This window comes from Silurus meridionalis, chromosome 22 (genome assembly GCF_014805685.1).
Source record: "Silurus meridionalis isolate SWU-2019-XX chromosome 22, ASM1480568v1, whole genome shotgun sequence".
In the NCBI taxonomy this organism is placed as follows: Eukaryota; Metazoa; Chordata; class Actinopteri; order Siluriformes; family Siluridae; genus Silurus; species Silurus meridionalis.
The window spans coordinates 1,319,293-1,333,839 of NC_060905.1; the positions used below are offsets into that span (position 1 = coordinate 1,319,293).

General features: G+C 42.2%; 2 protein-coding genes across 3 annotated transcripts in view; both read right to left on the reverse strand.

Moving 5' to 3' along the window:
- Positions 1-1,961: 1,961 nt before the first annotated feature.
- Positions 1,962-9,815, reverse strand: ywhaz (tyrosine 3-monooxygenase/tryptophan 5-monooxygenase activation protein, zeta polypeptide). Its single transcript, XM_046834525.1, has 6 exons — positions 9,659-9,815; positions 8,318-8,626; positions 7,461-7,584; positions 6,196-6,359; positions 4,855-4,950; positions 1,962-2,904 (listed from the first exon to the last, which is right to left on the reverse strand). Exons 2-6 carry the CDS (start codon positions 8,612-8,614, stop codon positions 2,851-2,853), a joined length of 735 nt encoding a protein of 244 aa, XP_046690481.1. The 5' UTR covers positions 8,615-8,626; positions 9,659-9,815; the 3' UTR covers positions 1,962-2,850.
- A 4,187-nt stretch (positions 9,816-14,002) lies between these two features.
- znf706 (zinc finger protein 706) overlaps positions 14,003-14,547 on the reverse strand; it is a 6,295-nt gene continuing 5,750 nt past the window's right edge. For both annotated transcript variants that reach the window (XM_046834526.1, XM_046834527.1), the window contains exon 3: positions 14,003-14,547. This exon is cut by the window's right edge and continues 311 nt beyond it. The gene's annotated coding sequence lies outside the window, so the exon portion shown is untranslated.

Genomic DNA, 14,547 nt, shown 5'->3' on the forward strand with positions numbered 1-14,547 from the left:
ATTCACACTTACACACCCAGGACTATCAGCTGTGTGTGAAATGGCCTTAAACAGAACACACGAAATGCCTTGGTGTCCAACCCTCACTCCACGACTCGGACCCTCAGGGTGAGGAGCTGCAGATTGGTCAGGAAAACAACAACCAGGGAATGAAGAAAGAGAACCAATACCCTGCTACTGAATAAAAAACAGGAACAACTCTCACTCAGACTGATAAACAAGCAGATTAGACAGAGATCAATCAGACAGTAAGGCAGATCTGACAGACTAAACAGACAAAAGACACACTTAAACCAGACATTGAGGCAGATTAGACAGTTATACTGAGGTAGTTCAGTGGTTAAGATGTAGGACTTTTGATGTGTGTTAAAATTTCAGAATTACCAGGATGCCACTGCTGGTCCCCTGAGCAAGACCCTTAACCCTCTCCTCACTCTGAATGAGGAGATCTGGTAAATAGTAAAATGTAAATGTCAGACAGACCGTCAGACAGACAGACAGTCAGTCAGACAGACAGGCAGGCAGGCAGACAGGCCATCAGACAGACAGACAGACCTTCAGACAAACAGACAGTCAAACAGACAGACAGACAGACAGAGAGACAGACAGGCAGGCAGACAGACAGGCAGACAGACAGACAGGCAGTCAGACAGACAGGCAGACAGACCGTCAGACAGACAGAGGCAGGCAGACAGACCGTCAGACAGACAGACAGTCAGACAGACAGACAGACAGGCAGACAAACAGAGAGACAGACAGACAGACAGACAGTCTCCTGTAAACTTAGAGGCAGCTAAAGTGGTTCAGAGTAAATTCTAGTTTCAACAGACTCTACAGGGAAAGTTGCTGGTGTTCAGAATCGGGTTACACGGCTGCTTTTGTGGATTCAGATGTGTCTGAGACAGAGTTTCCAGTAGCGTCTAGACCACAGCTTTATTTCTCCCAGTTCATTCTATCGTTCCTATCAGTTCTCACACGGGAGGCCTGGAACAAACGTAAAGATAAAAATGCAGACTGAGAAAGAGAAACTGAGTTTTTTTTCCTGCCAAAAGTAAAATATAAAGGACTGATACACTCCTGATAAACTCCAACACACAGAGATGAACATGTTCGCTTCATCTGAGTGCTTATAATGAGACGAGCCCCACTGTGTCTACAGCATGACATATTAGTGAATCACACCGGAAACTCAAACAGTGCTCCCTTTCATACACACACACACACACACACACCCATTCCATGTGAAACATTCCTGTGTTATTAGCTGAAGCTCACTCATCTCTAAAGCAGAGACTCAGAGACACGCCCGAACCCAGAGGCGGAATGTTCTGGGGGGAAAAATCCGCTCTGACCTGAACAAGCACAAACAATGAACATGCACAGAACACGAGAGAGAGAGAGAGAGAGAGAGAGAGAGAGAGAGAGAGAGAGAGAACAGAAATATGAACAGGATCACAGATAGGACAGAAAAAGAAACACAATGACAGACCAAGACAAAGACACAGAACCAAAAATAAGCGGACAAATAAAACACTTGACAAATGGGACACACATACAAACTCGGCATGGACAAACTCTCCAAACAGACAGACAGACAGGATGGACAGAGAGATACAGATAGACAAGCAGACATGCACACACACTCCAGACAGACAAATGGTATAGATACACAGGACAGACAGACACACACTTAGGCAGACAAGTACAATCATACACACACACACACACACACACACACACACACACACACACACACACACACAGAATGGACAGACAGACAAGACAAAAACCTCAGAAATAAACAAAGAAACTTGGAAAAAAACTAAATTAGACTGACAGAAAAACAGATGGAGAGACAGACAGACGATCAAATAGAGAGATAAACAGTTGGATAAACAGACGGAGAGACAGACAGAGAGCGAGAGAGAGAGAATGAGAGAGTAAAAATAACTCAGACAGCGTTTTAGTTTTTTTCCATGTTCTTTATTTGGCTGAAATGAACCCGTCCCTCATCAATAACGCTAACAGTAACAATAACATGCCATGGTGTGGTACAGACACACGGCCATAACGTACACAGGAGATGTTCATTTACCCTGATAAACTGACCTGAGCCAAACACACACACACACACACACACACACACACACACACACACACACACACACACACACAAGCCTGAGACACTCTAGCGTAAAGAAAACCCCTAGCAGTAGCGCTGAAAGAGCAGAATAAAAGCTGGCGCTGGGGAGCGCGACGTTCCCGAGATAAACTACAACTCCAATCAAACACTCGTGCCGTCTCAGGCTTACAGATCTGATCGCTAAATTTAACACGGAAACACGTTCCCATGGTAACAATATTACGTAATAAAGCTACATGATTTACTCGTTCGTCACGCTGAAAAAATATCACCTGTGAATTGTTAAATAGATTATTACAATAATATCATCAACCACGATACAAAGTTTGGCAACGATCACAATACAGGGGTTAAGATCGATATCGGGTCAGACTGGAGTCCCAGTTCAATCTCATTCAACCTCTAAGCAGGCACTCTCTCTCTCACACACACACACACACACACACACACACACACACACACACACACACACACACACACACACAGGTGTCCAGTTTATTAAAAATGATCCCACCCTCTAGTTTGTGCCCTAAGAAATGACCAAATCACCTCCCTTTTAAACACACACACACACACACACACACACACACACACACACACACACACACACACACACACACACACACACACACACACAGGAGAGGCTGGTGCGGTGGAGGAGCAGAGAGTGTGTATCAGGCTCTCTGCAACATTTGTTTGTTTGTTTTTTAGTTGTTTTCTCGTCCCTCCTCCGTCTCCTCCTGATTGTCTGAAGTCCACAGCTGAAAAAAGAGAAAACACACATTGTCACACACACACACACACACGCCGTCTATTATACACACACACCATCACACACACAAACACAGAAAAAAAACATACAACAGCGCACACAGGTATACACACATACACAAAGTCTCTCTTTCACAAACACACTATCACGATCTCTCACACAAAAACAGTACACAGTCACACACAACACACACACACACACACACACACACACATACACCATCACTCACACACCGTCTCTTTCACAAACACACACACACACACCATCACAAACACACAAAACACAACACACACACCTTTTATGCAGACACACACACACACATACACACACACGTCTCATGCACAGGCACACGCACAGCCTCTCTTTCACAAACACACACACACACACACCATCACTAACACACAAAACACAAAACACACACCGTCTCATGCACAGACACACACACACACCATCACTAACACACACACCGTTAATGCACAGACACACATACACACCATCACTCCATGCTTAACCACAGAGCTCCCACCCCCACACACACACATACAAACAAGCAACAAACAGACACACAGATACACAACCCAGCATGGACAAACTCTAAACCAACAGACAGGATGGACAGACAATTAAGACAGACAGATACAGATAGACAAACAGACATGCACACACACTCCAGACAGACAAATGGTATAGATACACAAAAGACAGACAGACAGACAGACAGACAGACACACACAGGCAGACAAGTACAATTATTTACAGACACACACAAACAGAATGGACAGACGACAGGATGGACAGACACCACAGACAGACAGACAGAATAGACAGACACAACAGACATGATGGACAGATAGACAGAGACAGGATAGACAGACACCAGAAAGAAACAGACAGGGGCACAGACAGATTGGATGGACAGACACCACAGACAGAAGACAGAAAGACAGGATGGACAAAAACCCCCAGAAATAAACAGACAAAGAAACTAGGAAATCAAACCCTAAAGCCCAGGAACAGATTTTATTATTCTACCTAAATTAGACTGAGAGACAGTCAAATAGAGAAAGAGACAGGCAGACAGATGGAGAGACAGGCAGATAGAAAGACAGATATATAGATAGAGAGACAGACAGATGAAAAGAGACACACACCATCACTAACACACAAAACACAAAACACACATTGTCTCAGGCATAGGCACACACAATCACAGTCGCTGTTTCACACACACAGACACACAACTACACACCATCACTCACACACAAACACAGAACACACACTGTCTTATGCACAGGCACAGTCTCTCTCTCTCTCTCTCACACACACACACACACACACACACACACACACACACACACACACACACATACATACACAAACACATCACTCAAACCCAAAACACACAGCCTATCAGAAACAACCACACACATTCACCCACATTAACAAAAACAAATCATACATGTTCTCTCACACACACACACACACATCAGACACAAACACACACCATCACTCAGACAGGCCATCTCACAGTCACAGTCACACACGTGCACGCACACACACACACACACACACACACACACACACACACACACAGACACACACACAGTGTTACAGTACACTCATGTATATCTCTAATTCAGAGCCTGTGATCTCTGATGATGTCAGGATTTGTCTCCACAGCATAGTTGTGATCACACTGTTCCGTCCTCCATGTTTCCTCACTGAACTCGTGCGACATTAGCCGTCTACGTTCCACTTCAACACTCAGACCATTCAGGCTAACGATTATTTATAACTGCTGAAACGCTAGCAGTCTGAGGACACGGCGCTACAGAGAACACGGGACGTTACACTGGTGCTGTAGACATGATGACAGCAGTTTCCCACCAGAACTGGTTTTCTGATATTCAGGAAGTGAATAAATGGAGAGTGAACTCACTGTCAGGTTGTCTCGGAGCAGCTGCATGATCAGGGTGCTGTCTTTGTACGAGTCCTCGGTCAGCTGGTCGAGCTCAGCGATCGCGTCATCGAATGCCTGTAAACAAACAAACATGGTTTTGACTGTGTCTCGATCTCATTAATTAACAATTATTTAACGCGATTGTGTATTGTGTCATTTTCCCTGCAATTCAGTAAATTTTAATTAGACCACACCCTTACCTCTACAGACCACACCCTCTTCATGATAGACCACACCCTCTCCTCTACAGACCACACCCTCTTCATTACAGACCAGACTCTCTCCTCTACAGACCACACCCTCTTCATTATAGACCACACCCTCTCCTCTACAGACCACACCGTCTCCTCTACAGACCACACCCTCTCCTCTATAGACCATGCCTTTTCCTCTATAGACCACACCCTCTCCTCTACAGGCCACACCCTCTCCATTATAGACCACACCCTCTCCATTATAGACCACACCTCTCCATTATAGACAACCTCTCCTCTGCAGGCCACACCTATCATTTATAGACCACACCCTCTCCTCTACAGACCACACCCTCTTCTTTATAGACCACACCCTCTCCTCTATAGACCACACCCTCTCCTCTACAGGCCACAACCTCCATTATAGACCACACCTCTCTATTATAGACAACCTCTCCTCTGCAGGCCACACCTATCATTTATAGACCACACCCTCTCCTCTACAGGCCACACCTCTCCTTTATAGTTCACACCCCCACTTTTTGCTGCAGTGTAGCAGGAATAAAACATTACAGGACGTGCTGTTTTATTGTAACACACACCTGTTATAAATAGCGATGTATTGTCTCAGCCCTAGTTGGAGAACAGACGTTGCTCTAACCCATAAAACTGGCACAAAACTCAAAGGTTTCTAACTCCATCCGTTCTCATCCCCTCTGAGATCACATAACCCACTTCCCTGATTTTCACCTCCTCAAACAGAAAAAAGAAAAGAAAAAACAGGACACGGCGCTAGCAACTTCTCCTGGAAATAACTTTATGTACGTACCTACCACGCTAACGATAATGGAGCACTTTAGATACAGCAGGAGGCGAATGGCTCGCGACCTCTGTAACCATAGCGACAGCTAATTGACCTAAACCTGGTGTGACACAGATTGCACAGTTACTGTAAACCCTTCAGGCTACGTGATTTATTCGTCCTCTTTTTGTGCCTGAAATATAAGGAGGCTGAAAGACTTTCAGGAAGTTCATGATAAAATTCTGAGATCTAGAAAACAAGAAAATGTGACCAGTCATGAAGTGAGCTGGAGGGTAGAACAAGCGAGGTTCAGGGTTTCCTCACCTTCTTGGCGAGTTCGCATGCATGTTCGCGCGAGCCGAGGATCTCATAGTAGAAGACGGAGAAGTTCAGTGCCAGGCCGAGCCGGATGGGGTGAGTGGGCTGCATGTTCTCTTTGCTGATGTCGAACGCAGCCTGATACGCCTCCTTGGATTTATCCACGATGCCTGGAGGGGAAATGTACAGATATAAAAAACACGAGGTTATAGAAAAGCGAGCGAATCGTGTTGGGTTTTATTTATTAATCTATGCAATATACTATATTTGTATAACTGGAATTTAAGATGACTAGCTATCCTGTGCACTGTACACACACACACACACACACACACACACACACACACACACACACACACACACACACACACACACACACAGCTTTGATGTATTGGCGTTTCAGAGAGTTTCGGTGTTTGTAAAACCATCACTGTGAGACTTTCTGATGTTCCTAGTTCGTTCGTTTTCTCAAGGGTGTGAAGAACAAGCTGAGGCCTGCTCCTAATGTTCTGATTCAGCCGGCAGGAAACCGTCACACACAGCGAGTCAGTGCATGCGTGTGTGTGTGCGCGTGTGTGTGTGTGACACCTGGATGGGTGGAACATTTAGGTATACAGAAGTGAAAAATTTCTGCGGAGTGTTGTGAAGAAATAAAGTGTGTTAGTCTTTCTGACTGTCTGTATGTCTTTCTGTTCATGTGACTCACTGTCTGTCTGCATGTCCCACCTCCTGTCTGCCTGTATATTCATATGTTTATCAAACCATCTCTCCATCTCTCCATCTATCTATCTATCTATCTATCTATCTATCTATCTATCTATCTATCTATCTATCTATCTTTCAGTCTGTTCAACTGTTTACCTCTGTCTCTCCATCTGTCTGTCTGTGTGTCTGTCTGTCCATCTGTATGCCTGCCTCTGCACCTGTCCACCCATGTCTGTCTAGCTAATTGTCTCGTAAAATTGCGTCTGTCCACACATCTGTCTATCTCTCTGTCAATCTCCAAACCTGTCTGTCCTCCAAGCAGTACTGTAGGAATTTTGAAACTGATTTCTGTCTTTCTGTCCATCTAACAGTACATACGTCTATTCATGTCTGCATACCCGTTTGTCTACTCATCTGTTATTCATCCATCCACCCACTCCTCCAACAGTCTATCTTTCTAATATATTTGGTTCATCCATATGTTTGTCTCTAATTGTTCATGTATCTGTTCGCTTGCTCGCTTATATTCCGTCCGTGTGTGTAAACTGTGTAAGATAGAACCTCACTGGTTTTGTTGTCTCCCACGGCGACCTCGGCCAGGTAGCGATAATAATCTCCTTTCATCTTCAGGTAGAACACCTGACTCTCGGCTGGAGACGTGCTGCGGATCAGGAACTTGTCCAGGAGATGCTGAGAAACACACCAAACACAAACACTATCATTTCTGATCAAGTGTAAACTCTATGTGTAGGCGACTTGGTCAGAAAATGCTGATTAATTCAGGAAATGGAATGTCTCGCGGAAGAGATACGTGATACTGATCAGGTTTGGGTGAAGTGGTTGATTTGGGTGGTACGCGAGCGTGTCCTGTACTGGATTCTTTGCCGAGTCTGGGCCTGCGTGCATTTCTGAAACTGCTTGTGCGAGCATGTAAGGCTGTCAGTGCCAGCAGATTCACACCACAGTAACGTAATACATCACTGCAGTCATCAGGTTAGAGATCTGCACCACGCTTTCACACCCCGAGCACCGCCTCCAGCCTCGGCTCGGCTCGGCTCAGCTCGGCTCAGCGTTGTCTCGTATTACCACGCTTCTGTCCTTTATTCTTATAAACAATCGAAATCACTAATGATTTACAAACTCATCATGTGCTTCATCATTCAGATCAATTCACAGATAAACGTTCCTGGTATTCAGAATCGGGATGTGCACCAGCCAGGATGGATTTTAGACTTGGTTTCTTTTTGATATTATATTCTAACAACCGTTACAAGAAACAGCTCAGATTCAAGAGCATGTGAGGCTGAAACTCGTCTCTCTCTGAGACCATGTTAAAGATAATGCTGATAAGTATTGGCATCCCATAATATATATATATTTTTAAATCAACGAGTCTACATTTATATTATCTCGTCTCTCTCACCAGCACATCTGTGCAGATGGTCTGCAGCTCGGACTCGATCTTCTCACGGTACTCTTTGGCGATCTGCTCCTTGTCGCTGTTCTCGGCCTTCATCTTCTGCTCGATGCTGGAGATGACCCTCCACGCCGAGCGGCACGCCCCCACCACGTTCTTGTAGGCCACCGAGAGCAGGTTTCTCTCTTCGTCAGTCAGCTCCTCTCCATTCTCAGTCACCTGTTTCATCACGGATGCCATGTCGTCGTAACGCTCGGCCTGCTCGGCCAGTTTGGCCTTCTGCACAAGTTCGTTCTTCGCCATGGTGATCGCTTTCTAGACAGGAGACATCACATGCAATAACCTGTTAATCCTGAAAGGGGCCAGAAAGCACTGTTTGGTTCACAAAAAAAAAAACACGATGAGGCGGGTGATTAGAGTCTTATCGAGTCTCCTCAGGATAGATTCTTCAGGTGTTACTGAGAAACACGCTGAAGAATCGTAACGTCAGATGCGGGTTTTTTATGTTAACTTACAGCCACTTTAACTGAACTTGAAAAGGTCACATATTCCAGAGGAAATGCAAAAGAGGGGAAAAATTATGCCAAATAATAATCAAAAGTAGACCAATCACGGTTCAGTGGGCGGGGCCAATTATTCTTTTTTTTCCTTTCAATTATTTATCAAACCCGTTAACAAATCTGCATATACTGACATCACTTTGTAAATAAACCTGACCATTATAAGTTATTATAAATGATAATAATATATATTTACTAATATATTTCTTCACATTTATTGTGTTCTACAGTAAAATCTACAAAGGACAAGTTTTAGTTTTTCTCTCGAATACAAACAAATTGGTATTAGTTAAAAACATACTTATTAATACAATAAAAATGTTCAGCACATGAAATACCACAAAAAAAACTTTCTTTGACTAAAGATTAGTTGAATGTGGATAATAAACACATGATCGAGGTTGAGGTGTTACATGTTCAGTATTACTGAGACACACCTTTACCTTAAATCACCACTGAACACTGAGAAATGCAGCACTTTTCACTCACAAGTAGTGTATGGATATAAAACATGAGATATAAATAAATATATTAAAGTATATAAATGTGTAATAGTTTAGGGTTAGAGGGGTTTTTCCCTGTGGAGATTCACACAAAAGCTTTGCGGGACAACACTGACTGAACAACTGCCTCCTTCACGCCCTGTGAACCAAATCAGACGAAAAGAAAACAAAAACCGTGTGCAAAAAAACCCAAGGTGGAAAAGTCAATAAAACAAAGAAACCGAGTTCTACAATAAAATACAATAAAATACAAAACAAAATGGAGGGATTTTTTTTTTTTTTACCTCAGAGCCGGTGGTGATGTTCCTGCTGCCCAGTTGACAGTCACAATCCGCGCGCTCTTCCCGGACGCATCCACGGGGTCTCCCACCCACTCGCAGCTTCCCTGGCGCAGGGGCAGGGGCCGAGTAGCGCTGACGTCAAAGGCTGCCATGGCAACGCGGTTCCCGGGAATGCCGTAAGGATCCGATTGGTCGGCGGGGCAAAGCGGCGTTCGAGTTTAGCCCCGCCCACCCCTGTTCCTCTCACACCGAGTCGAGGCAGCCATTTCGAGTTGAAACCCTGTACATCATATTATACTTATATATTTTACGGTACACTATTATAGTTATGATATTATTTCTTATTTTTAAAGCATAGTAGATTTCATGCTTGTTTTTAAGACTAAAAGGAAGAAAATCTCTCAGAAAAAGCCAATTATTCCTAAAAATCAACCCAATTTATAACTTCATTATAAATATCTATCATGTAGATGTTATTTATATTATATTTAATAACGTTTAAATTACATTAAATCCATACAAATTGTACTATCTCTACTGTTAATACTCTTTATTCATGCAGTATAACTTATAGGTATATTTATTTAGATTTTATATATATATATATATATATATATATATATATATATATATATATATATATATATATATACGGTATATACAGTAATCCCCAGTTTATCGCGGTGATTACGTTTTCGAAAGCGCCATCCGTAAACAGACGCCACCCCAAAAAGCTATCTGATGTATACAGTGCTGTACTGTATTAACATTTTACTTTATTTTATAATGAATATTTATATTTTTATTAATTAATTTCTTTACTTCAACATTAAACTCCATAAAAACAATTCCCTATAAGTGGAATATATCATGCTCTTCATGAGAGACCGAGAAAATCAGCCAAACTCATTAGTTATGTGGCAAATGCAATTCCGTGATAAACCGGGGATTCAAACCTATTTTTTATTATTTAATTTTTTTTACTGCAACCAAACAATTACCCCCATTGGGATCAATAAAGTATTCTGATTCTGATTTTGATGATGATGAGCACTTTTAATTTTTAATGCAAATTCATGTAATATGTGTATAAACGTCACATTCATTTATTACTCACGAATCAATCAACTATAAAAATGTCAACGATTACAAATCATGCAAATTATAATACATTTTAATTATTAAGATGATATAATTGCCTTGACTGGATCAGTCTTTATTTACACTGATACATTTTCACTCTTAGTAAGCATGACTAACAATACAGATTATATAAACATACAAATATAGATATAGCTTTTTTTTAGCATCCCATTCCACATGTAGTCCCTATTTGCTGTTATAATAACCTCCACATTTTTGGGAAGATGTTCCACTAGATTTTGTGTGAGATTCATTCAGACACTAGGAATGTGTGTTAGTAAAGTCAGGTACAGATGGAAGTGAGGTGAGGAAACCTGGGGTGCAGTCAGCGTGAAATATTCATTCATGTTCAATAGGGTTTGAGCTCTATAGCAGGAGATTCACTCCAACCCATGGGAAGCAGATCTTTATGTCACTCTGGAACAGATTTGGGTTTTCTAGTTTCTAGACGTCATGTACAATTGACCTCCAGGTTTGTGGTAACAATCTTATGAGGAAGCACATCTGGGTGGAAAAGTCAGGTGTCCCAATACTTTTGGTGATATAGTGTATGAATATGGAATAACTGGTGTGAATAGACGGACATCATAAATAAACGGATGAAGAAACAAAAACGGCCGGTCGCAGCTCTGCATCCTGAGAAGTGAGGGACGTGCAGGAAGGAAGGCGTGGGTCTGTAGAGAAAAGAAAAAACTAAAAGACGACTGGAACGGTAGCAAACCTGTTTTCTTTTCATGAGGATGTTGTGAGGACTGATTCTTCCTCCCAGACTCACAGCTCACATCCTCTACATGTCACACGGGTAAGAATGGGAGATCCTGTTGCTGAACGAGTCGTCAGGACGAGGAAGTCATGACCACAGCTGTGTCATGCCGCTTTCAGCTCCACGGCGGAGTTTCCATAAAAACACACTGTACATGTGTGAAGTACGATTCAGACTCTGGATCCAATAACTTCATAACCTTTAAAGAGAAGAATGAAAGATTGAAAGAAAGAAAACTCATTATATACCGAGATTTAAAGCTGCTTTATTATTGTTTAATATGTTTATTGTGTAGAAACTTTACACCAAAATTTTAAGAATCCCAGAAATGTGAGTAAGTTCAGGTGAAGATCCCCTGCCAGCAGTCTAATCCCAGCTTCCTCTTTGTTTGCATAGACCCAGATGTTTCCTCTTTACCATGAATGTAATATGCAGATCAAATTTAAAGAAGTGACAACTCTGTTGCTAGGAAAGTGTGCAACATAAAATTCTAGCATAAACCAGTTTATTATTAGCTAGTTAGGTTTAGCCAGTAGGCTAGCTAATGTTTGAAGAGTTGACATCTCTGCTGCTGCTAGGCAACTGTGCAACATACATGTCTATCATAAACTAGTTAATATTAGCTAACATTAGTTTTCGCAACACTGTTGATACGCAAAAAATGTCTAGCATAAACGTATTACTAGCTAGTTTTGCCAGTAAGGTTTTGCAAGTAAGTTCAAGGAGGTGACAATTCTGATGCCAGGTAAGTGTAGAACATAAAGGTCCAGCATAAAATAGCTAGGTTTTGCGTGCCACTTTTTTGTTTGTTTTGAGAGAATAAACAATCATCTGAGGGAATACTAAATTAACACTAAAAAAATCAGACAGGGTCGCTGAAATGACACCAAAATTGAACATAGCACTGATTTCTAACCCGACCCAGACAGATCCAGCCTATAGTGAGACCATGACTGACCTCCGACCTGCACGTGAAAACAGTACAACTTCACGTAAACGTTACAATCCAGATAAATGTAAAGAAAACATCTGTAGCAAACCAGAGAAAATCATCAGAACTGTAACGTTCAGAAAACTTTATGCTAACGTTATGAAATTGTTACTCTGGAAGGTAACAGGACGTGAAAAGTGTGCTGAAGGATGCTGAAGGAGGAAGGGCGCCGTGTGCTGTAATGACGTTATGTGGTACAGAAAAAAGAACAATATTAAAACGCACACTATTTTGTAATAATCAGGTACGTGGATGATTATGGGAGCGGAACTCGAACTGTACACGAGCTCGTTTTCTTTAACAGCACATCTTCTGCTCCATCTGGGCTTCAGAAACTGGAACAAAGGACGCTGGGACGTTCTAATAAAAGCAGCGTTCCCATAACCTTCCGTTCCAGCTCCATGTGGGTGTGTATGAGGGATGGGGGGGGTCAGGTGATGGGGGAGGGGTGTGATCTATTTTTCATCCGTCACGTGTTTCCTCCACGGGCCATGGAGCTGCGTCTGATTGAGCAACCCACTTCCTTACACAAATGCTGATCCTGCAAACACAACTGTCAAGATTTAAAACGATAAACCTGAGGAGGAGGAATTCATGAAAAAAATCCAGATTTTCCAGGGTTTAAGATGAATTTTTAAAAATAAGACATTTGTCTAACCGCCTCCTCTTAAAAGCTAGGAGGCTGACATCGCTAGCCATATCTAAAACACACACTCAATATGTGTGTGTGAGGTTTTGGCCGAGGCTGGAAAGTCCCCAGGACACACTCAGGCATTCATGTGTGTGTGTGTGAGAATAAAGTTCACATTTCATTTGCATGTGATTTTCGTTACTCAGTCTCAGGCTCGTCTCGTAGGGCGTGGCTCACCTGTATCTCAGGTATTCACTCTCACACTGAACCAGAAACGCAGGAGAGATAGCATCACTGGAGCTGAGCGTAGCCGAGAGGCATGAAGGACACCAGCTTTACTTTACCTGATCCTGAGGACCTTCTGGATGAACAAAGGCCTGGTCTTCAACAAACAGAAAGAAAGTAGCTTAAGTTACATTTATAGCTTTTGGCTGATGTCATTACACAGATCACCTCACATTTATCTCACACATACACCTGGGCAGTGGGGTTAAGGGCCTTCCTCAGGGGCCCCACAGTGGTGCTGGGATTTGACCTTCTTTCAATCAGAATCCATTGTCCTAACCAGTTTACACTTTTGCTAATATTAGTGTTGCTAGTGAACTAGCCAAAGGTGATCAATTAATTTTTTTTTTTTATTGTTTAGGCACATTCTTCTAACCAGATGCTAGCGCTAATTCTAGCAGTCAGCTAGCTGCTCATTAATTCTAAGTGTGACAGAATGTAAACAGGTTAGTAAATTAGATTTAATACTTAAGCCCCACCCCCTTGACTGGTGTAAAACAGTAACATGAAAAAAAGAGAGACGTGACGCTTCGCTAAACAAAATTAAACTTTATTAGAATTGTTATTTTACACTTGCAGGACATGAGGACGCCGCAGTGAGGACGCTCATCCTACGTCTCTCTGAACGAAGCTCCGCCCACAAATCATCAGTATCTCTGAGGTGTAATGAAAAGAGTATAGTGGTATTCACCCTCATCCACATCCAGTGATCTCAGAAACGATCAAAAAAAAAAAAAAAAAAAGAAATTAGCAACAGTTACCGCTTTTATTCACAGTTTCAATTATATAGCCTTTTTTATTATTCATTTATTTTAACTGTATTTTCCGGAGTAAAGAAAATATGATTTATTTAAATTGGTGTGTGTGTGTGTGTGTGTGTGTGTGTGTGTGTGTGTGTGTGTGTGTGTATGGGGGGTGGGGGATGGGTGTCGTATGTAAATACTTTTTGTTCTGGAATTCTTTAGTTATATTGGATACTAAAACGCCAATTATTCAAACCTCAAAAAACACCAATAGACTCATTCAAATCCGGAAAATATGGTACCTCCGGAATTATATCCCGAACACACCCCCTTTAC

What these genes read in the sequence shown, in the direction of transcription:
- ywhaz (XM_046834525.1), bottom strand. Translation starts at nt 8,614, where the DNA reads ATGGCGAAGAACGAACTTGTGCAGAAGGCCAAACTGGCCGAGCAGGCC. An exon ending in CCATCTGCACAGATGTGCTG is followed by an intron (nt 7,585 to 8,317) that starts GTGAGAGAGACG and finishes TGTGTTTCTCAG; the next exon opens with CATCTCCTGGACAAGTTCCT. An exon ending in TGCTCCGAGACAACCTGACA is followed by an intron (nt 2,905 to 4,854) that starts GTGAGTTCACTC and finishes CTCTTTTTTCAG; the next exon opens with CTGTGGACTTCAGACAATCA.